This window comes from Pelmatolapia mariae, linkage group LG14 (assembly GCF_036321145.2).
Source record: "Pelmatolapia mariae isolate MD_Pm_ZW linkage group LG14, Pm_UMD_F_2, whole genome shotgun sequence".
Classification (NCBI taxonomy): Eukaryota; Metazoa; Chordata; class Actinopteri; order Cichliformes; family Cichlidae; genus Pelmatolapia; species Pelmatolapia mariae.
In genome coordinates, this window is record NC_086239.1 from 12,332,568 (window position 1) to 12,357,715 (window position 25,148).

Below are 25,148 nucleotides of genomic sequence, written 5' to 3' on the forward strand. Positions count from 1 at the left end.
AAGGACTTCACAAACACATTCACCTTTTTTCTCCCCTCCTACATTCCCTCACACACACCTTTAAATTCCTGCACTCCTCAGATGTAGGAAGAGATAAATTGTTGTGTCTAGGAGTGTGTGTGTGTGTGTGTGAATGGAAATGCTCCTTTGCCAGCAGCTTATCACTTAAAGTCTGACAGCTGGCGTGCACAGAGGACAACTCAAACACGCAGACACACACAGAGGTCCTGACTGCTGTTTTTGATCCCTACAGACGTGGTCAGCAAGTGTTCCTGCGTCCTGACGAGAGTTCAGCTCCAGCCCTGAGTGCCAGACAGTCCACCACGCTGTCCGAACAACTCCAGGTAGGATCTCCTCTCTTCTCCTCTCTTCTCTTCTCTTCTCTTCTCTTCTCTTCTCTTCTCTTCTCACACTGCCTGAAAAACAGGATGCAATATCCTCTGCGCCCTATGCCCTCTATTCTGTTTCATCTTCCTTTCAATTATAAACAACAATACTGATTTTTTTAAGCATTTTCCTCCAACTCTCCGGTTTTCCAATATAAAATCTTATCATCCCTTTCTTTGACCTCCCTTTAACACACACATCTGTCGTCCCCTCTCTCTCTCTTTTTTTGACCCTCTCTATTTTTTTTTTGGGGGGGGGGGGGGTGCTAATGATGACTTTTTGTCTATGGAAGGTAAGTTTCAGCTCCTGTTGCTTTCTCTCTTTTTCTGTTGATTGAGTCACTGAGAGGCTTATTACTTCTCTGGATGTGTGTGTGTGTGTGTGTGTGTGTGTGTGTGTGTGTGTGTGTGTGTGTGTGTGTGTGTGTGAGAGAGAGAGAGAAAGAGAGAGAGAGAGTGAGTGAGGGGGAGGTTGGGTGGGGGGATAAGGGATGGACAGATGAAACATAAAGCAGCTATAAACATGAAAGGTAGGAAATTAAAGACAGTGCATTTTTTCAATGGCAGATGAGCCCTGTGCACTGTAGTCTCTGTTCACTTGTGGTGTGCTTGTTTGCACGTGTGTGTGGGTGTGTGTCTGTGTGTCTGTGTTTGTTTTAGGCTAACAGTTAAATTGCCGCTGTTTGTTCTTGCGGTCCCCAGATCAACAAGCCTCGTGTTGTTTCATCTTTCTTACTTCCCCCTGCATCCTGTCGTCCCTACTGCTCCTTATTTTGCATTTGTATGATTTATGACACACAGATGCATAAAATCTAAAATTGCTACCCTCTGTTATATTCACATGTCCCATCAAGCAGCGTGAGCGTATGCGAGCATTTGTGAGTTATATTGCTGAGAGATATAGTGTTGGCAGTGAAATTAAAACAAGGAAAAAAAGAAAGAAAGTTTGATTGGCTGCCAGTGTTGACATGTTGTGCTCAGATTCAATTACCTAGATATATGCTCACAGGGGTGCAGGCGCATGTGCAGTGTCACACACGCGGGTTAGGTGATAAACATAAAGAAATGCTTTATCCGTGTCGGTGTTTCTGAGAACAAAGACGTGTTGGACACCTAAACATGGGTCTGAAAAATCCACTGTGGTGTCCCGACACTTTTTTATCCAGATGTTGCTTCATGTAAAAAGCATTACTACCTTTTGTGTGTTTGACTGCAGCGACGTACTTCTTTTATTCTTGCGGCTTTCATTCGTACACACCTGCCTGCAGGTACGGTATATGTGTATCTGCCTTTACGCTGCCAATGCATTTGTGCGTCAGATGTCCACGTACGTGTTTCCGCACTCAGGTTACATGGCTGAAAGTCCTGTCCAACTGCATTCCTCCCTTACAGCCTGTTTTGTTTGTTAATGGTTAGTTGTCGTCACCCGTACTGTAATTCCTTGTGTGATTTGGTCTGGAGGGAGCGTAACGCCCTGTAGGAGGACGACCTGAAGCGTCACAGTTGCTACAGGTTACAAATGTGCATTTTAAAGGGAGAGAAAGTTTTTGCATTCATTTTCTTGAGTGCAGTTTTGTCCACAATAAAGTATTTTTGTCACACCGTAGATCTTACAGTACTCTGGATGGCAGATAAGCAGGAGCTGGAGGGGTGGAGGGCGATTAAGAAGAACCTCAGTGTTCGTATCTCTGCTGTCATGCATCACTGAAATTATGAGATTTGTGAGTTTATACAGTAATGGAGTAAAATGCATTCGCTTATATGCTGGCTTGTACGTGCCTGCGAGACAGTGGGGCAGTAAAAGCAGCAGACTCATCTCTCCTCAGTCTCCAGTGAAACAGATGTGAGGATTAGTTCATCAGGGAATCGGAGGGTGTTTAACAAAATAATTATTTTCGTGGATTCTTCTCACTCTCCACTCCACTGGGTGTCTGTGTGTCAATACAAATTATTATTATTATCATTTTGGCTTCATAGATGCTTATACTCACACAAACATGCTTCACTCCAAAGTCTCTGAAGTGTTTACATACACGTCTGCGAGCTCTGTGACTTTCACCAAGTGCGTGCAGAAGCAACACTTGTGGGCAGGTGTGTTCATTCACCTTTCTCCTCCAGCTCCCAGTTATCCGCTATCCTTGTCATTTACTCATTTCTCTGCACAGATGTTTCCACGTTTTCTTCTCATTTAGCCAAAGATGATGGGCATGAGTTAAAAGCAGGGGAAAATTCTGCACTGAATGTTAAGGTGGAAGAAAAAAAAAGCCCATTTGAATTAAAGAAGAAAAAAAAACCCTGTAATTATTTCTGTGTGTGCGTGAGGGGATTTGAGTGCGTGTCCCAGAACTCCATAGACAAGCTCCCCTGATAGCTTGACCTTAATGACATGAAAGTGGTTCTGCTGAATGGAGTAAGTTTAGCCCACTGGGGGTTTGCGTTGTATAGTGTTATAATTGTCAGTTTGGGGAGCGAGGGTTAGACTCTGTGCTCTGACCTCACCGCTGGAAGAGAAAGCTGTCTTATGGGGATTAAAACATGACTATTGCATTAGTTGCACTGGGCATGTATCTGCTCGCTCTATATGAGCGTGCCTGCCCTTGAGATAAAAGTGTTAATCTGATCTGACGACAAAGGTTTAAGAAAACCATTTTACTTGTTGCTTGAATTCTCTTTTGGAGCCAGTAGAAGGAATCACTGAAAAAAAATCCATCCACAGTAGCCAGAGTCTGATGCAAAAAGTCGCTAATATCCCGCTAATATCAAACATTTTCCTTTTGAAAGGAGACATGAGGAAGCAGCGCTGTTGCCCTTAAGCCCTGATGTGGCCTTTTCAGCCTGGTGTGAAACCTCCAGAGTGTATTTCTTCTTGTCTGACTTGATTTTATCCTCAATAATATACCACCGATGCGACATGGGGCTGTAAGCAGCGAACCTGGAGCTTTATATTCAGCGGATTCATCCAAATACACACACCGCTGATCCCATTGTTGTTGATCGGGCAATTGAAACAAATCGCCTCAAATGGTCACAGAAGACCAGTGACCTGTGTGTGTGTGTGTCGCTGAACTGCATGTGAGGTGGTGTGGGTGTGCCGCTGCATGGAAGGTGGATTGTCAGTCACTTCGCAGCGGATAACCTCGAATTACATGACGACTCAAGAGACTCACGAGCATTGTAGTGAGAATATTTTAAAGTGCTCTTCATATAGATGATGGCAGAGCACAGAGTGTGTGTCTCATCGCCTGCGTGCCTGCATCTAAATTATACCTCAGTCATGTGTAAATACTTTAAATGCAAAGTCTGGAATCATGCATTAAATGTACCTCACAAGTAAGGAGACTGCATCATTTTACATGATGGGAAGGACATTTACATGCAGCAGAAACCACATGGAGATCAAATTACATCTGGAGGATGATTTGCTTGCTATGTGTGTCTTGTACATAATATTGTGGAGCTCCACATACTCGCAGTCTTACAGTTAATATCCAGCATGTATGAGCTTCTGCTCTCGGTTTTATTGCGCTGATCGATTGTGGCACAACTGAAACTATGGGGAGCAGGATTCATAAGGTTTTCCAATTCCCAACGCAGTATTTCGATTCCAAACCTCGAGGGACTCTGTAATAACAGGTAGGTGTGTCATGCATGAGCAGTGGCTGCAGCGGCGGAGAATGTGCAGTGAGGTGACAGCTTGAATCGATTGCCCGTTCGGTGAAGGCAGCAGGCAAGCTTGGTGGCTCATTAACTGATGTAGACAGCGGTGCTCGGTGAGCTTGTTGCATGATTGCCTGTGGACTTTGTTTCACTGTCTGTAAATGTTTTGGAAAAGTACAGTATTGGACCAGACAACAATAGTTTGCTTTAAATATTAGGATTCTGTATATGCCGTGCTCTCTGCTGGGAAAGAAACTTTTCAGTGAACTTTACTCTTATGGACGTCCATTTTTCAATTTGATTGTGTTGTGCACAGAGCAGCACCAACCTGTGCATGATCAAAAACAGAAACCCCTCCTTGTAGCAGAATTACTGAACCCGAGGCTCAGAGTAAACACGAAGCAATAATAAGCTGTTTAATTAAATCAAACTCAGCAGATATTCATTCGTACAGCCTGTGTTGTTCTGCTTTGATGTTTTAATCAAGGACAGTTTCAGTTTGTTTGCAGATCAAACTTCGTAGTGTGCGTTATACTGTATAGCCTAAAGGGAAAATAGACCACATTTCTTTTTATTGTCTTTTTGTGCAGGTGTCAGTTTGAAGTTTACACACTATCATTCTGTATCAGTCATGTCATTCGTAGGTTTCATTGCAGCAATCTTAAAACATTCATCCTTGCCTAGCCCCAGTGCAGAAGCAAAGAGGAAGGTTACCTGCTTTGGTTGTAATAATTTGCACTGACGGTCTTTTACTTTAATGCAAATGAAAGAATCCAAAAGTCATTAAGAGAACTCATGAAATGTTTTAATTAAAGGTGCCTGATGATGTGAGCCACAACTACAGTAAGTTGTGCAGTGCTCAAAACACTTAAATCACACCAGAAGCTGACCAATTAAATAAACAGGTTAAAAATCAACATTAAAATCTGAAATCAAAGCCCGATCTGACTTGGATGCACTTCGGACAACATCTGGAAATGCTCCCGATGGGATGGTGGATGGTGTCCTTGGGGATCTCCTTCCAGACATGGATCAGGGTATGAGTTAGCTCCTGATCAGTCTGTGGTGCTATCTGTTGGTGTCAGGTGCACCAATGTAAAAACTCCCTGAAGTTCTCATTAGATTCAGGTCTGGGACAAATCAGGGCCAGACAATGGCATCAGTGCCTCCATCATTCAGGGATTGCCTACACATTCTGGCCTCATGAGGCAGCGCATTGTCCTGCACCAGGAGGAACCCACCGCTAGCGTAAGGTGTGACAATAGGTGAGGATTTAATCCTGCTAACAGTAATCAAGCTACAGCTGGCTAACACGTGGAGGTCTGTGCGACCCTCCAAGGACGTGCCCTCCCATTCCATCAATGACCCACTGCCAAAACAGCTGGATGATGTTGCAGGTACCACTGTGTTCACCACGTTGTCTCCAGACTCTTCATGTCTGTCACATGAGCTCAGTGTGAATCTGCTCTCATCTGTGAAGAGAACAGGGCGCCAGTAGTGGACCTGTCAGTTCTGGTGTTCTCAGGCGAATGCCAGTCGAGCTACATGATGCTGGTCTGTGAGCACAGGTCCCACTAAAGGACCTCAGGCCATCGTGCCACCCTCATCGAGTCGGTATCTGACAGTTTGGTCAGAAACATGCACATGAGTAATCCGCTGGAGGTTATTTCGGGCTAGGTGATTGCCCTTCAACTGCCCTGTCCAGCTCTCCACGTGTAACAGCCCAACTCAGATATTTCTTCTACACTGTTGAGACAAAGACACCTTTTTGCAATGGCACATATGGATGTGCCATCCTGGAGGAGCTGGACTACCAGTATGGGCTGCAGGCATGATCTCATGCTACCAACACTGACGAGGAAAAAGCAAAAGAAGAGGAAAAACACTCAGGAGGCTTAAATAATAAGAAAAATTATCTATGGACAGCAGCTGCAAGACCAAAAAACATTTTTGGTGTTGTGTTATTGTCGCCTCTCTGTTGCACCTGTTATCAGTTTCATTTGCATCAAAGCAGGTGAAATGAACTCACAGTGTTTCGTGCTTTCTAACTGGACAGATTAACACTCCTGAAGTTTAGCTGTGTTATATTGTGATGATCAAATGTTCCCTAATATTTTTGAGCTTTGTAGTGAGTGCTATACTCTCATTTAATATAAGTGATTGTTTTCTTTTACATATTTAAATTTTCAGCGGCTACAAATATCACAATACCTTTACTCTACAATTTTCACTAACAAAATCAACTTTTACTCATACTAAAACTTTAATATTAATGTATTTTTGGTTAGTAAAAATTAACCAGAGTATGTGGTTGAGGTATTTCTACCTACTTTACATAGTTTGGTTGTTTAGTCCTGTGGCTCCCAGATGAAGATTTTGGAGCATGGTTGAATTTATGTATTTTTACTTAATGATGGTTGTTTGGAAACTTTATATTATTAAAAAGTAAAGTTGCTCAAACTTTTTTTTCTGCATTGTGAAGATAAAAGATAGTGCTTTTGTTTATTTGCCTTCTTGTCCTGATGTGGTGGCATTTCTCCCGTAGCGGGGCTTTCTGTGGCTGACTGATGCAAATCCAGACAGATTTGGGTGTTTTACTTTACAGGGGCACAGCAGTGTTGCATTACATGCTGTACGGTTCAAAGCAATGAGAAGAAATTCAAGTTCAGACCATCAGGCTTCGCCTGCCATGGCACTTTGAATTACACATTCTGATAAATGACCGCGGACACAAGGGCACCTTCACTCCACAACAACCCTCTGCGCGCTGTATATATGCGTTGTGTGCGTGCGCATGTCAGGGTTAGCGCTTTTTCTTTGATAAATGGACTGTATTATTCAGAGCTGCTGAATTTTATCTCAAGTGGATCCCTGTGGGGCATTGAACAAGCTCTTTCTCCTTCTGCTTGCATGCGCGTGTTCACATACCCACAGTCCGCTACTCTCACATATCTGCAGGTAAATATGCTCTACGGCTGTATATTTGTTGTCCAGGCACCCTGCTGAGTTGCAAAACTCCAAAGAGAACGAGTAGGCATTCGAGCCCCCCCCTTTCATTCAGACAGAAAGGTGATAATCACGACACGTTCTTTGTCAGCTGGCAATGTTGATATGACGAAAAACAAGGCAAGCGGGCACGAGAGCTTCCAAAGACTGCAGCCAAACACTACGAGGCCACAAAAACTGTTGCCGTGGATGGTTTTCATTAATCACTTTCTTGCATTTCAATTGATTGTTTCGCCTCTAATAAGGTTAGAGATGAGATATAGTTGTTCATCCTCTAATTGCAGGCTTGTTCCTCAGCTGCTCTTGTCCTTGTATTGAAGTGCTTTGGACACTGACTCTGAACCCCAAACTGAGGGCTGTACTACGAAGCACGATTTCATCATATCCAGATAACATCAGGGTTTTCTGTGCTATGAAGGCAGTTCACTTCTTACCGGGTACATTGCCATGGTAATTTAACCTGCTGTGGAGCAGGTTATGTTGGAAGATCCTTTAGACCTCCATCCAGGGAAATGTAGTGGCCTAGAGTTTTCAATAATGTCCAATGTTAGCATCAGGGAAAAACAGGGATGCTATTGGCATGAATATGTGATCCTAAAATACCTTGGACCTTAATATTAAATTTGCACATAGAATAAATTCTGTTTTATATTTATTCTTTACTCAGACTACAGCTGAAAGAATAAAAACTAAACCCATCTTTTAAATATTACGTTTATGAAAAACTCAATTATAATCCATCTGATTTTCCTGTGTCCTTGCGAGAGAGCTATGATATTGATAAGTCTGTAAACTTGCACATTCATTATTTTTGCTGGCTTTTCTTCCAGGTTTCATGTGCAGGGAAAACACTGAGCTAACTTAATGAGTTGATAACCAGTTTCATGTGACTGATGCTACAGTAGGGTAAAGAGACTCCTGAAAGATACCCTGGGGATGCTGAACTTTTGTTGTTGTTCATTTCTGGGCATTTATTTAATATAATTTATTTAATCAGGGGAGACTGCCTTGCAAGAAATGGTCTTAAAATAAAAATAAACTATATTGTTATTGTAATATAACATGTATTTTTTTCCTGCAGTGAACATGACATTTCTTCTTATTGTCTCTCCAGTTTGTAACCTGTGGTCACTCACCAGGTTTTAACTAAACAGAGCCAGTATATTACATTGATTACCAGCCACAGGTCTTGTGCTTAAAAACTGTGGGTTTTGTTGCCTGTGAACAACAGTTTTGTAATTAGACCACTCATACATATAAACATGAATTAGTTTAGCAAAATATTAAATTAATTAGGAATAAATTAATTTTCACAAAGCTTTTACAGCAAACCTGTCCACACCAATAAAAAAATTGCAAATATGACATGAAAGTAAAAATTGGGTCTTAATTATTTCTTCACCTCTGCCCCGACAAGAACAAAAAAGGAAACGGAGAAGAACTTTGATTTATTCAGCACACAAAAATGCTCCCCAGGGCTCCATGGACATTACTCCTAAGCATATGTGTGGATTCATTAGCCAGTGATCAAGAGAAAAGCATGTAATCCACGCTGCTTCTCGCTTCCTCAGATTTTGGTACATGACATGACTTGCTGCTTCTTAAAGCTCTCTAGCTCTCATGTGTAAAGAAATGGTATATTCACCCAGTGAGATGTCAGTTTAAATTGTATGCCTGTTAAAAAGAAATGATCTATTCGCCTTTTGCAAAACCCACTTTGCAGTAACTGACCCCTCTCTGAAGCTAATTCGTCTGTGGCCTTGCCACAGTACAACAAGAAAAGTGAAATTGTGAGGTGGCTTTATCTGCCTCCAGGCGCATTCACCACTTTGAGCAAAACAGAAGAAAGAAACAAGCGGTGAGTCATCATTCACCTCATGTAGGCAGAAAGGATATAGAGAAGTTGTTCTGCAACTCTTTCTTAAAGTGATCCTCTACCCTGAAACTCTTTAAGCCAGTACAGCAACAGATACACCTTTGCAGGCTTTCATGGTGCAAGCTGATGTTAGTCAGAGTTTAATTCAATTCAGTCCAAGGTGCTTTGCATTGTGAGGTAAAGATCATACAATATTTAAGCGGGAGTCCCGGTAATCTTATGATCCACAGTGAGCAAGCAGAGGGTGATGGTGGGAAAAAAGAACTCAGTTTTCATAGGAAGAGACTTTTAAAAGTAAGAGGAAAAAAAGCATAAAAACCAACAACAAACAGGAGAAAATACAAGCTATGGGAGAGGATAGAAAACAGTTAATGGTCTGCCATAGTGGCCCTACAGTATGCACATTATAAATGCATGGCGAGTGAAAAACTAGGGAGTGGAGGAAAAAGTTCGGTGCATCATGCCATGTCCTTAATAGCCTGAGTCTGCAGCTCCATAACTAAGGGAGGTTTGTGACCTCGGTCAAAATGGAAGGTTTTTAGCCTCATTTGCTACTTTAATGATAAAAAACCAACTATGTGTTGCTTAAGGTTGCAGGAAACATCTGGCAGTAACAATATTTTAATGTCAGTTTCTTCAGATTTCTGACTGGCACATCATTAATAATATAACTACACACAGAAAGCTATAAGGGCAAGTGTTTGGTCAGTCCAGAGTTTGGTAATGAGCTGCAGTCGGTGTTTTGGCTGCATGTCTGAAAAAATATAAGTCATGAAAAGTTAAAAGGTGGACGTACACATGCCTCATCGTCGGGGTAGTCTGCAGGGAGAATCCAATTAACATTTCAACATCAACAAAAACTTAAGGAACTGGTCTCAGTAAAACTTCAGGTGATTTTAAAGTAGTTACTCCAGGCTGCAAATGTTTGAATTGCATTATCCTTGTTTCAGGCAGCAGGCAAAACGTTCTACTGATGTTTCAGGGTTTATTGGCCCTGAAGTTTATAAAATTTGGTCGTTTTTGTATTTTTATTTTTTATCGCCTGTATTTTAGTCTACTTAACTTGAGTTTATTCAACTCTGCTGGTTGTACTGCTTTCTTTCTTCGCCAGGAATCTCTTGTAAAAGACATTTTTAATTTCCGGAGAGTCCTATTTTCCTGGTTAAATAAAGCTTAAATAAATAACATGAATTTCAGAAAATTATGAATCATTGTTTGGATGCTGTAAGTGTGAGATGAAGTGCAGCATAACAATACATTACCCTTCTTTCATCTAAGCACCAAAGCCATTTAGGCTTTATGGGATTTCGTAGCCAAAAGCTGCATGTGCGTCCATCACGACCACTACATTTTTCTTATTCTATTTTGAGGATGGCAAAGACATCCTGTAATATTATATAATGTAAATTTAGTTTACCAGGCAACAAAAAGCATGCATATATAAACATATGTCTCACCTTTTTCTATGCTTCTTGCTTCATCCCACTCATGCCTATGCCTCATAAAAACAACCTTTTTTTTACTCAACAACTGTTCGCTAGTTTATGAGCAACGGCAAAAAATCCAAAACTTAAGGTGGGTGGCCTGCCCACGCTTCTTTTCCAAAAAAAAAAAAAAAGTAGATGGTTTTCTGTTCATCTGGCATCACTGCAGTAGCTTAACGCCAGCGAGGCCAAGTTAGATAAGGATGTGAGTGCAGAGGCAGAAGAGAGCAGTATGAGTAATAGGTACTGAGAGGTGGATGAGATAGATAGATAGATAGATAGATAGATAGATAGATAGATAGATAGATAGATAGATAGATAGATAGATAGATAAAGAAAAAGGTGCACTTTTCTCTTCACTCTTCATTTCCCTCCTAATGTGACACGGTGTGATTTTTTTGTGGCTGTTTGTGTGTTTTGGTGCTATTCTCATTCTGTCCCATTCAATTTGTGGGCCTTCCATTGTGGTAATAGACCATTACTGAATGGAGACTTGAATAGAGGGGAGAATAAAAGCCAGAGGAAAAAAGAAAAAGAACTGAGGAAGTGGGTGAAAGAACAGCAGGAGAAGAGGTGTCAGTATGTGATTTCCCCAGGGGATTGAACTAAAATAGAGGGGCGTGTCCCTTTCTTTCTGGGTCTCTCACACTTAGTTCCTGTCCACTTGCAATGTGTAGGTGCTTGTGTGTGTGTGTGTGTACTGTATACGCCTATGCAGTGTACTGTGCCACTTTTCAGTGTTGACCTTTATATATACTTCTAACATGCTCAAGTTTTCCTATCGGAGAGATTTCAGTATGTGTATTCAGATGTGAGGGTGTAGGCGTTTGTGCGTGTGTGGGTGCATACATGCGCGTCTTTATGTAGGTGTGTTTTCATCACTCCACCTTGTTAGATGGTGGTTTACTGGCCTACGCGATTAATCCGATTCGCACCGATAAAAGAGATCAATCCTTTCACCTCCACAGAAACACGTCGATGCTGCACGCGCACACGCATACAATGATGCACTCAGAGGTACACTTAAAAATTTCCATAGGCACAGAGGTCAACATCCCCCAGGCTTATGTACCTTTTACTCTAAAAGCTCGGCTCTATCAGGAGGAATACATCGAGACATGTGAGTGGCTTTTAGACATCCCTGTGGAGAAACTGACAGTTAACTGAGGGGGAAATATGAGCTTTTAGATCCCTACAGACGGCCAATGTAAAAATGAGCCGTATTCTTCTCATCGGTCTGTCTGAACACTGATGTGCAGAAAACTGTGAGCAGACTGCATGTTTGTTTGTTTTTTGTGAATTTAACGCTGCTTTGTGACTTTGCACATCTTACACTGAATGCAAAATGCAAAGCACCTTTATTGCATAAAAGCAATTGCCTATGATTACAGTTTAGAAAACCTTATTAATAATGAATAACTTTAAAAAAGGGATATCTGAGTGTTCTCCTTGTGTTATTGTAAGCTAAAATACAATAAAAAAAGAAAACGAAGGTTCTCAAACTTCTCATGCTTGGAAAGATTCCCCAAAATACTAAAAAGGTTTATGCATAGAGGGGGGTGCAGACATGCCAAGCCATGCCTAAACTTGTTTACCTCTGTAATGGTTTGAGGATTGCTACATCCAAACCGACAGTAAAGAGGCTGTAATAGAGTCTTGAAGCTGCTTCTCTCATAAAAGATGAAATAACTGAATCGAGGCATAATGCAAATTTCTTTATCCTCAGCCTTGTGTTAGTCCCTTAAAATGATTGTCTGCTGGAGCTTCTCATCATAACATTCACAATAACAGCTGTAATTCTTTGCAGCTTAAACCGATTTGGTCTCTTTTTGCGCTACTTGTATGGCATTTTAAATTAGTTCTGTGACAAAATGCGCTGACCCAGCATTTGATGGCTGACTAACTCTAAAAGACACTCTATTAAATAACGTGATGGTGTCATAACAATAGAGCATGCAGGATTTTACACTTTAGGCCACTTTATTATGTACACCCTTTAAACTCCTCGTAACGCAATCCCATGGCAGCAACTCAGAGCATTTAGACATGGTGAAGACGACCTGCTGATGTTCAAACCAAATGGCGGGACAGCGTCAGGCTGATAGAAAGGCAACGGTAACTTGTAACCACTTGTTACAACCAGGTTGCAACCAGGTTATGCAGAAAAGCATCCCTGAATGCACAACACATCAAACCTTGAAGCAGATGGTCTGTAGCACCAGACAATCGCACCAAATGCCATTTCTGTCAGCTAAAAACAGGAAACTGAGGATGATTCGAAAGACATCGCCTGCCTGGTCTGATGAGTCTTGATTTCTGCTGTGACATTTGGATGGTGGGATCAGGATTTAGGGTAATAATAATAATAACAACAACATATAATTTATTGATCCCTGTGGGGAAATTACTCTCTCTGCATTCAACCCATTCACTCAGTGAAACAGTGGGCAGCTGCAAATCAGGCGCCCGGGGAGCAGTGTGCAGGGACGTACCTTGCTCAGGGGTACCTCAGGGTAGCCGTTCAGTGGATTCAAACCCCCGAAATTCTGATCATGGGACGACCACGCTACCTACTGAGCTATCCCTGCCCTGCAACAACATGAAAGCATGGATCTGTCTGGGATCCTTCAGGCTGTTGGTGGTGGTGTAATGGTGTGGAGATATTTCTTGGCATACTTTGGGCCAGACTGAGGTTTGTTTCAACACCACAGCCTGCCTGAGTATTGCTGCTGACCATGTCCACCCCTTTATGACCACAGTGTACCCATCCTCTGATGGTTGATTCCAGCAAATACTGCAGCAGAACGCACTGCACCATTTTCTTACTATCTGCAGATGAAGTCTGACTTTTAAAGTTGGAGAAGAACCTTTTTTTGGATAAGGATGTTGATCACAGTCTGAAGGCCAAATGCCAGGGAGAAAAAGAAAAATAAGAGACCTTCCTCTGTGTTACAGCTCAGCGCTCAGTCTGGCAGTTCATCAGAGTTTGAATAAGAGGTGTAGCCTCCTGCCACCGAGTGTACTGAGGCATCACCATCGGCATTTGAGTTGTATGAAGGTGTCTCTAAAGAAGAAGTCATTCAGCACTGGCGACGCCGCATGGCATTTTAAAAAGGATCCAGTGCCTCAGGGCGTAGCCACCGTCACCTGCAGTGCCGGTACCGAGGTCTGTTCCTCTGTGCCGCTCTGCCTCTGAGTAAATGAACAAGTTTTGCCTCTGGGCAAACAGATTTACATCACAAATAATGAGCAGCTTCAAATTTTGATGATTGCTGTTTTAACAACTTTTTCAATTAAGCTGAAAAAGTTTGAACATTGATGCTGAGAGGACATGATTGAATTGCCTCTAGATGTTTACGCGGAGTAAGAAAAAAAACCCATTTGGTGCTCTGTTTTTATTTATTTATTTATTTATTTGGGGCATCATTCATTATTGAGCTAGGGGATGGATGTTTTTAATTCAAAGCTGAGGTATGTAAGGTATGTTATGTAAGATAGACTTTTGCCTTCATTTTAACTTTTCTATTGAGGACATGTATTGTGCCTGCGAATTGAAGCTGCGCCTACGTTATTTCAAGGTTGGATTTCTTTTGCTTTTGTTTGGCTTCGTTTTTGAAGATCAATCTTAAATTGCGTTCCTACCAGCATTATGAAAGACTCTAAATTGACTTTCTGTGAATTGCAGAGAACGATGAACGGTATTTGTTTGTGAAAAATGCCTTTTGTGAAAGTTTTACTTTACTAAAAAACTCCATGGAGTGTGTAAAGTAACGCCGTAAGTCTGATAAAAGGGGACTTTTTTTGCTAGAAGTAGAAGAAAAAATAAGGTGAGCACTTCATTAAAGGTACTTTAACAAAGAAGTGTTGAAATTACATTACAAACACTGCTACCTGGGTGGGCCATAATTTACTGGATGCTAATTAGTAGCCTTTATCACCTTTAAAGTGGCATGGCAATCAGTACATTTATATGTGCTCCACAGAGTCAAATTATCTGGATTATAATTGCAGGTATCGAATGCTTCAGTGAATCAGAGGTCTGGAAAAAAATCAGCACAGCAAACAGAAACGTCATTAATATAGAAAAACAGAGGCCACTCGTAGTGATTTGCGATGCCAATTTAATTCCTTTTCAGCGTTTATGTTGTGTTGTCAAAAAGTTGACAAGTAGTTGCTCGTTTCTTAATCTTCAAACATGTTAACTAGTCACAACTCTGTATTCAGCTCAGCTGTCCTTGTCTTCTCGTCACTGTGCTTCTAACTTACTCCGTTGATGCTTCGTCTTTGTTTTTCCTTTTTTATCTGCCTCTTTTTACCGTGCAGACTTCCAACACGAACATTTGCCTGACAGCTAGATACTCTTAAACTTCCCATAATTGCCTTTCTGTCCTCTAAAGAGTTTTTCCATGTCATGCATCAGGGGCAAGGCTGTTATCTACGGTGGACTCCTGAACCGCTCGACAAGCATGTTGGAGAGAGTGTGTATGTGTGTGTCTGATGTGTCGCTCAGCGATACTCAAACGCGGCCAAAATGTCAAAGTGATGTCAACTCTCCGTCCGCGTCTCCGGTTAGGCTTCTTGTTGGTGTTTCAGGCTCTTAACTCTTAAAACTTATGAATGTTTTCACACTAAATCATCACTGTATGAACTTTGAGCATTACTTATTGAACTGGCTGACCTGCTCTGATGACAACATGTAAAAGTAATCGAGAGGCTAAACAGCATTAAATGTAACTAAAAAAAGAGGGCTGTTTTTTTCTCTCTCGTGCAATTTTACATCGACAGTTTGATTTAACTAAATGTTTCCAGGCGGCTCTGAAATGAGAAATAAATGACAGCATTAAGTCCTTTAAACGGACCAACTGTTGCTAACACTCAGAAGATGTTTCTCCTGGATCCATTAAAGAGAATGTTTAAAAACTAAAAAAAGGAATCAAAAGAAAGCAAACATCATTTAAAAAACTTTGTAAAAAACGTACAGCGATGTTTTATTATCCACCACTGGCTCTGTACTGCAGATAACTGAACCCAGTGTCATTGCTACTCAGTTCGCTTTTAGTGCTCCGTTTGTACGTTAATGAGCAAGTATCAAAAATTTACAGGATTTATAAAGCATGTTTTTCTTATTAAAGGTTTAATGCTGGCACAGCTGCCTGAGAAACACCACGTCTCCAAATGACCTGAAGCCGTTACTTAATTACATCAAATTTTAATAATCTTGGTGCTTTTAGTGCCAAATGATGCCATATCACAACCAGCGCTACTCGATTCAGAGGGAATGCAGTATCATTTTGTTTTTCTGTAGCTGCAATTTTGCAGTTTTCCTGTTTATTTGGTACCACACTGCCACAAAAATCAAAATGAATACTCGTCGGGGTCTGAAGCCAAGGTCTTCATGGTTTATTGTGGCTACATGATAGATACAGTAGATTAGCATTTCATTGCTCCTGTTGATTAATGGAGTGATTTGGGCGTTTTCAGTTGATAAAAACTGTAGGATTTATCTTTTTTCTGGAGCTGGTACATTTCTGCTGCTGTGCTCTCTTTGGTGTGAAATTTCTGTATATTACTCTCTGCGTTTGCAGACTAAAACAAGCCCCGCGTTGGTTTAAAGAACAAAAGTTACTGATTAAAACGACTCCCAAAGGTGTCTTAAACAAATGAGGCATGTGATCTCATGTATCCATGTATTCCATCCATTCTCTTCCGCTTATCCAATCCAGGGTTGCGGGGGCGCTGGAGCCTATCCCAGCTGATCTTTTGTATTCTAAAAAAACTTAAGCTGGACCATATGCAAGTATTGCCAAGGGATATATTTAAACTTTCACACATTTTCTTTAGCATTTAACCAGCCTGTGTTTTGCAAGGATTTGTCTAAAGTGCTCTAATTTACTTTTTCACAGATTATGCCTTCCACTTTTTTCCTTTAGGGTTTTAGCCTCAAAACATTTCTTCTCCTTATAAGTGAGAAGGAGGGAGCATAGCGACAGTAGCCATCAAACTGTTATTATCAGAATAATACTAGTACAGAAGAAGCGAGTGATGCTCCAACTAAGTTAAAGTGAAATGCATCTTGCAGCCACATTATTTTTGCATTATCAGAGAAATGGATATGTTGATCCTTGATTGATTTCTCCCCACAGGACTGTTTGAGCTGATTGAAATGCCTGATCAAAGGATCAAAGGCTAAAATGTTCCTCTTGCTGATGTGATGTTTTAGACTTTTGAGCACCATCACTTTAGGTGTAACCTTTTTTTTCCAAGCATGATGTTTTTCATATTTTAAGAAGTTTAGATAAATTATGTTATTTAACTGTGCTGGGAGGGAAAAAAACAGTCTTCAGGTCCAGATTTTTTAATTTCTTCTTCTTTCATGTCCCTTAAATTACTTCTGTTGTGTTAGGGTTAGTATTCTTCTATGTGGTGGTGTTTTCTTGCCCACTCAGGGCCGCTATATCTTAGCCATTATTTGACAGGAAATAAGGAGAGAGTGAGGGGTAATGGCATGGAAGATAAGGTCTGGGGCAGACTTGAACACAGGCCCCTGCAGCAAGGACTGTAGCCTTCAGTATACAGGTTGCCATGTCAATTAGGTGACCTATACTGGCACCCGACTGTTGTAAATCTTTATATTTCCTTATTAAACAAGGTATAACTCATACACAGATGGTTCAAAATACAGCACCCTGCCCCCTACCAAAGAAAGAAACACAAGGAGCACGTTACTCCTGTGTTGCTCCTAATGAAATTTAGAATAAAATATTACGGCCTGCACTCTTGCAGTCTCTCACTATTAGATTAACTCAAATGGCAAATTGCATTTTTAATAAGCTTAACATAACGACGTTCCTTTCTTAACGAATGTTTTTGTCGTTTTCGTTTGTCTGACATTTTTGTTTTTCCTTTAAATCTAATTTTTGCATGTGGTTTTTATCCTCGATGGAGTGGAAGTACGGATGACAGTAGCTGTCAGGTGTGCCCCGACCTGTTAAGTGCTCGGCAGAGAGTTTTAAAAAAAGAGGTCAGGGAGCATTTTAATGATCATTGCATCCATGATACGTGGTTTATATTCTCCCCTTTCTTCTCAGTTCCTCTTTACTTCCATCTCAGTCTGTTTCTATCCATCCATCCCTCCATCTGCTGCTCTGCATCCATCTGTCTCTGTGTCCTTTTACCAGCTTGCACTTCCAACAAGCATGTCTGTCAAGCCTTTGCAGTCAATTATCTCCCTCTTTTAAAGAGTTAATCTTAATGTTTGCCCTGGAATTGATTAACCAATAGCAGGACAGGTGACCATTGATGAAACAATCAATTGTACGGCTCTCTTGAGAAATGGTCCTAAGGACAAGTTGCATAAAAACGCACACGTATACAGGAAGACAGACAGACTGGCAGCAGCTGTGTACATAGATCACAATAAAAAAGAAGGCAGAGACAAAGCAAACAGGATTCCCTGTAATTTAATTATCTTGATCACATCATGTCGTTTTATTATGCTATTTTGTTACGGCCCCTTATTACTATGCTGGCAAAATCACATTTCTGCTTCGGATCAAATGCGTTTAAAGTTGCTGGCACCTGGGCCGAGCATGGCGAGCACACACGAGCACACCAGACGATGCGCGCAGACACACACGCGCAGACACACACGCGCGCTCTAAAACCAATGGCAGCATGCTAAACAGCAGGCGTCTTCTATTAAATCAAATCACTATGAGATGACATGTTATCTATTCTAAGCGCACTCTGTGGCTCTCAAATCTTTTATCAAAAAATACAGCTAACACCCCGAACGCTTCCAGTCGGCGTGTGTCTCCAAGGTGCATGTGTGTGTGACAGATATTAAATGGGCTTTGTCTTGTTCTGCTCCTCAGGAAATGAACCTGACATTACTCATCTATCATGACCGCTATCCCTCCCCTCATCTCTCCGCTCTTCTCATCTTTACCTCCTCTCTCCCTGCGCCTCTCTCCGTCACCCCGGTCTCCTCAGCTTTTCTCTTCCCTCCACCTGCCCTTCTTTCTTTCTGGCCTTTTCAAATCTTCTTTTGTCTTCTTCCTTCTGTCTGTTCGATCTCAATTCTTTGCCGGATATGCCTCATTCTCCCTCTGTGTCTTTCTTCTTTTCATCATGTATTCTACCCAACTCTACTTCCGTACAGTACGCTCCATATTTTCTCATTTCCCTTCACTTTTTTTTGCACTCCCCCCCCTCGCTCCATTTGTACTCTAATTTACAACACTTTCTCCTCCCATCTGTTTTTTCTCCCCGCGTCTATCGCTCTCCTCTTCTGTCAATCTTCAAATCTGCTCCTTTCCATCATTACTCCTTGCACCATTCTTCTTCTCTACTTATCTTTTAAACAGCCCTGTTCCTCTGCTCAGCTATTCATCCTGGGCTTATTCAAGTGCACAGAGACCTCTGATAATATGAATGCACTGGCAGTTTTTTTTTTTTTTCTGTCCCTGAATCCTCATAGCCGCTTCAGCATCTTCCATCTTGTCTGATTTGAGTTTGTCTGATCAGTTCCACATTAAAACAAACACTGTGCATGTGTCAGTTTCAAGTTCACCCTGAAATAATTTCATGCACATTGCCTCCCCCAACGATGATTGCGTTCTGTTTCCTTCTGTTCTCCAATGACAACGACAGCAAGCAGCTGATGACAGAAGCTGTAACGGCACAGGACAGGTGTCTGCAAATTCAGACAGCTTTCACCTGTCAGTGTCAGCCCAAACCTATCCTCGTATAGTTTAATCGTGGAATTTAATCCTAACAACACAGCCAGATGCTTTCTTAACTGTTGCCGCGGCGCCATTGGGATATTAAAAGGAGCAATGTTCCCGCTGAGGAGTAATGTAGCTCTGTAGATATTAACACTGCACATGAAACAAAGTAATATTAAACCAATTTTGATTGTAATTTCTTGGGCTTTTTCTCGTGCTCTCTGCAAGCGTGCTGTTATTAAAAAAAGCAGTTACAAGGAATGAGAAGAGACTTGCACAGCATATGCTTTGTTGAAGGTCTTACCACAGCAAAATGAAAAAATAAAATTACAATTAATGAAGATTAGATTAGATGAAGAAGAGTGTCATATATTATATATTTAGTAAAGGTATCTGAGATGCTGCCACTTGTAAAAACAAAGAACAATTAGGGTCTGATTTCTTAATATAAAATCTCATTTAGCCTTCCTATGCACAAACAAAGCTCCAAGCTTTAATTTGAATCAGACACTCTTTCTGGCCAGAATCAACTTTTAAATATGGGTGAGACTGAATAGTTATAAGGGAATACATCATAACACCAAGATTTCAGTATTTTTATTAAAACATGCACCAGCTCTAAACATATTCCACATGACAGCGCTGATACCAGAGTCACTGTTTACAGGGACAGGGTTTAGAAATTATGAGTTCCACAATTTGTTCTTTTAATGCATTTTAAGGTGAAATATTTTTTCACAATAGTTTTTCATTCACACAGTTGCAAAGTTCTTTCTCATAGAGGATGGCTTGATTGCTGGGGTTTTTATCCAGAGTACTGCAGGGTCTTTACCTTACAGTAAAAGCATTTTGTGATTTGATTCCGTATAAATTAAACATTAGTTTGGTGTTTATAAAGCAATAGAATAAAATTTACAGAAATCTTAAAGTTACTTAGTTGGTGCCTCTGCTGTGTTCACTCCTCATGTCTAAACCAGCCAATTACCATCACTGAAGAGTGACGCATCAGCCTAAATCTTTAAACACAATCCAATCAGAAGCACTGCAGGATGGGCCATAACTGTAGGATTCCTGTGGAGTATTTTCAAAGTAAAAGCCATCTAGGGTGTCACACACTGATTCATGCCAATTTTTTTGTCTCATTTTTGAAAAAAAAATAAATAAATTACACGTAAGTCCAAATCTCAGTGACCTCATAGTTGATTGCTCCATAACTCCATAAAATTTTGTGGTGGCACTTGTGTAGATGTATGGGGGATAAGCGAATTAAAGCTAAGACACTTGCAGTGAAGAAAAAGAAACTCAGTGGGGGGAAAGGTAGAGAACAGAGGAAAGCAAATCACCTCTTTTTCCACAGCATCACTATCATCCTCCTCTGTCACACCAACCTTCTGCATGTCCTCCTTCACTATGTCCTCTGTGGTCTTTTCCTACTGCCTGGCAGCTCCATCTTTGTCCAGTATATCCACCACCCTTCCTCTCCACATGTCCAAACCATTTCAGCCTTGCCTCTCTAACAGTCTCCAGACTGCCCCACCTGAGCTGTCCCTCTGATGTACAGATTTCTAAAATTGTCCATCGTGGTCACTCCCAATGAAATCAGAGCATCTTCATGTTCATGTACATGTATGTGCATTACACTAAACACTTCAATGTTCAAGTAAAATAAGTAATATGAAGTGATTTCTTATTTATGTTCACTGATATCAGTGCAGGCCTTAAAAATATAGTATCAGCTGGTATATGTAGTAAGCACGACAGATTCACTGTGCAACAAGAAAGCTCATTTTATTTACCTGGTGAGCCGAGGTGCTTTTTTCGCTAACTTGAAATATATTTAATATTTTGTCTTCATCATATACTGTACTTGGAAGTGAAATAATAAAAATATGGAATATAATATGTGTCACACAAAGTCTCTATTGCAATGGCTTGGAAAAATGGATGTGTCAGGATGAGTAGAAAAGAGAATATGTCTGAATCTAAATACACAGCGTTGTGTCATTTAGTGAGGCTCTAATAAAATCAGATGGCAGCTCTCAACAGATTTCATTTCTCTGAGTAGCTCTCATGGTAAAAAGGTTTGAGGCTGTTTAACAAATTCAAGCTTATAAAAAAAATAACAGTGGATCATTCAGTGTGTGGTGATTGGAACTGAAAAAATCATTTCATTTATCCAGCCATGGAAACACACTGAAGTATTTATTTGCTATAATAGATTTTATACAATGTGTGGGCAGATTTTGGACTGAAAATTCACCAGAATTGTAGGTGGGCAGATCCTTAAAACCAGATTTTCCAATAAATGTTCCTCCATCTTCTTCACTATCAACATTTTCATTTTGTGTGCATGTAGATTGTGAAAGAAAACCCCAAAAAACAAATGTTGAGGGAAAATTACAGTCCAGCTATGGTAAAAAGTCGGGTTGATCTCTATAGTAGAATTTCAAACTTGACATCAATACCCAAGAAAATACTTGTTTTGATACCACCAGGGGGGAGAGAGGCGTAATTGTTTTTTAAATAAAGATTAGAACATTATTGATCCCTGGAAAATGTATTGAGCTACAGCCTATTTATTGCACTTTATATGTCCCTATATTTTCATTGCTCATCAGATAGAATTGAAAACTGCTACTGTTTCTGTCTTGCTGTTCATAGAATTTTCTGAGCTTCAATTAGAGACTTTATGAAAAACATAATACTTTTTATGTACAAATAATTGTTATATTTTGTTAAATTACCACTGTCTATTTAGGTTTCAGTCGAGCAAGATTAAAAATGTTTGCTGTCTAGCTGCAACATTACCACTTTATCATTAGCTACGTAATAGTGCTAATAGTTAAACAGCTAACACTAGCATGTGCTGGCCTGTTTAACAGTTTTAATAACTAACTCTTTAATTCTTTAATGTTGGTATGCACTTGTCAAACCAATCAGCTACAGTCACAAAATCTTCAACACAGTTATTGCAAGATAACAAGAACATCACAGCAGGACAGGAGTTGTAGTAACAATTGCTAATAAAAAGCTAATTTTAGCTGCTCTGTTTTCACAAGGGGTTGCTATAGCGGACAGTTCCACATGGTTGGTTTATACCAGATGCCCTTCCTGATAAAACCCCAAAGGGTATTTGTATTTTAGTGAACTGAATCAGCAAACCTTTATTTGCAAGCAAATGAGTAAACCACACAATGAAAACATAGTGTAGATATCGTAGGCAAATATCCCTCACAAAGAATTTAGCGAAGACACTAAGCACGAAGCAAAGCACATGCACAGGAAAAAAAGTTGGCTATCACCTGGACAACATCCTCCCCAAACTTGTGACAAAAGATGTCAGCGAGTGTCAACAGGTACTACTGTAGCATCTGGAAGACAAAATGTAGCTTCAAATGAAGGTATAAGGCAACCAGCATAGTTGGTAAGGACTGATGCTAGCTAACACTAACAACAAATATGGGATGTGTTTAAAGGCAAGACGATTACTGGTTGCCAGGCCCCTTTATCAAGTTGCTTACTTCACCCAGATCACACGTGCAATTTTGTTGGTATTGTGTCTAAATATTTATATCAGGGCAGTAAGTTATTCAATACCAAACTCGCTCTTCTATGTCTTTATGGACCTTGCTTTGTGCACTGGTGTGTAGTCATGCTGCAGCAAGGAGGAACTATCCCCAAACTGCTCGAAAAGCACCATATAAGAACAAGTTTATTTACCATTTACCATCTGGTTGGGTGGGTGAATACTTTTGGCAAATAGTGTCTGTTCAGCTGCTAGTGAGGGGAGGGGCTTGTTTGTCAGCTGGAGGAGGCAAACTTTCAGTTTGTTTTGTTATTGAAAAGTACTGTAAGTATTGTTTCTGGTGATATCCCTAGTAACAATAAGGAGTTAAATACCCTACAGACCCTACAAGTATTTTCCTTAAACCCACGAAAACTTTCAAAGCATACTGATTACATCGTTTCAACAATATGATTCAAATTGAAGCCTCCGCTCGACTGATTTCAGCACCTCTCATTTTATATTTTCTCATTGTGTGAGTCATTGTGTATGTAATGTATTACATTTTAGTTAGTGTCATCATGACCTGACCCCCATGGACCAGTACCAATTTATAGCATACACACACAGTCACACACACTCAGTGGTGGTCTCCTTCTAACGAGCAGAACCACCATGCGGTCTCTTCATTAGCCTTCAGGCCCTTTCAGCCATATCGTAGAAACCATAAAAATAGCTTTGCCATTTAACAGACACACAGACACATGCACGTGGACAAAAACACACCAATACTGTGTCATTACCATTGACATCATGGACACGGACATCTGGGCAAGTCAGAGAAGAAACAAAATGAGTGGGCGATAAAGGCAAAGAGGCTAAAACAAAAAGACATCGAAGCACAGAGAGGAGCAGAAAGAAAGAAAAAGCAGACATATGGAGAAAGTGAGACCGATGGACGGGGTGATGAAAAGACAGAGAGGAGAATGAATGAAGTGCATTGTGATGTCCTTAACTGTTTTTCCATCAGATTATTGTGCTTCCTCAGTGCCGTTTATCACCGTGGCAACTGTCACATAGACGTGTCGATGTGGGGGCGATGGGAAGTGAAGATGTGTTATTCTAGGCAGGAAAAAGAAATTGTAGGGCCGCTACAGACCAGAATAATGGACGTTGGTGTTTAATAATCGTCCACGGTGGAAAGAATATTTTCATTCTTCTGGCATCCTGTTCAGCGGGGTGTGGTGAGAGAGAGAGAGTCACAGCCTCCGATAAAGCCTGACAGCGATTTTCTTTTCTTCTTCTCCAGAAATTAATAGCAATTTAAATTTGTCCAGAGAGAAGATTTATTCAAAAAGGTGCCGTTAGTCATCAAGACTTAAGAATTATTGTAACCGTCAGTATGCATCACTAGATGAATTCAGATAAAGTCCCTCAATTCTAACAAACATATATGAAATAATGAATAAATTATAATTACATAAAATAAAGCTATTATTTGAGGTGAAGTGTTGGGGATGAACTCAGTAGTGTCACAGCCTGAGGAGAGGTGGGACAGCATCGGATACTTCTGTGTCGCTTGCCAGATGGCAGCAGGGTGAACAGGCTGGTGTGAATGTTGTCTTTTTGTACCCTTTGGGCTCTGTGCAAACACCTCACTGACACCGCTGATGCTCGGTACATGAGTGACGGTGATATTCTGAGTGGTTTGAGTCACCTGCTGCTGAGCTTTCCTGTCTTGGATTTTGCCCACCGCACACCAGTTTTATCTTTCCATTTAGTATATTTTCTACTAGGGCTGCACAATTAATGCAATTTCAATCTCGAGCACTGTTTTAGGTTCGCACAATTTCATGCAAATGATTGAGTGATAATGAAAATGCATTCTCTACCAACACAAAAGCAAAATCAATGCCTGATGTGCCTGTATGAGCCAGTCACAGCTGTTCCCTGCACCGTCCAGCGTGAACTTTCCTGGACTAGTCTGGATGAGTGGCATTACATTAAAAGACACGACAAAGGGGCGACCGTGGCTCAGGGGGTTGAGAAGGGCACCTGTAACTGGAAGGTCGCCGGTTCGATCCCCGGCCTCTCTGTCCTGGTCGTTGTGTTGTGGTGTTGGCCAGAGGGGCCGATGGCGCAATATAGCAGCCTCGCTTCTGTCAGTCTGCCCCAGGGCAGCTGTGGCTACAACCGTAGCTTGCCTCCACCAGTGTATGAATGTGAGCGTGAATGAATAATGGCATTGTAAAGCGCTTTGGGTGCCTTGAAAAGCGCTATATAAATCCAATGCATTATTATTATTAAAGACATTCAAATGTTTGGCTCTGTCTCCACAGCTTGTCCCTCAAAGCAAAAAAAAAATCGTCCATTTTTTAGAAATACTTGAGATTTAGAGCAAGTGATGTCCGCTAAAAACAAATCCTATACAAAGCAATACAACAAACGTATGAGCCGCCTGAAACTACCCACAAACTGCTCTATAATTAATGCATGAAGGCCTAGAAA

General features: G+C 40.8%; 1 protein-coding gene across 2 annotated transcripts in view; it reads left to right on the forward strand.

The window, feature by feature from the left end:
- Positions 1-25,148, forward strand: part of LOC134640857 (cGMP-dependent 3',5'-cyclic phosphodiesterase) — a 170,296-nt gene that overhangs the window by 54,428 nt on the left and 90,720 nt on the right. For both annotated transcript variants that reach the window (XM_063492896.1, XM_063492897.1), the window contains exon 2: positions 254-344. In XM_063492896.1, coding sequence (XP_063348966.1) covers positions 254-344 — 91 coding nt within the window. The remainder of the gene's footprint in view (positions 1-253; positions 345-25,148) is intronic.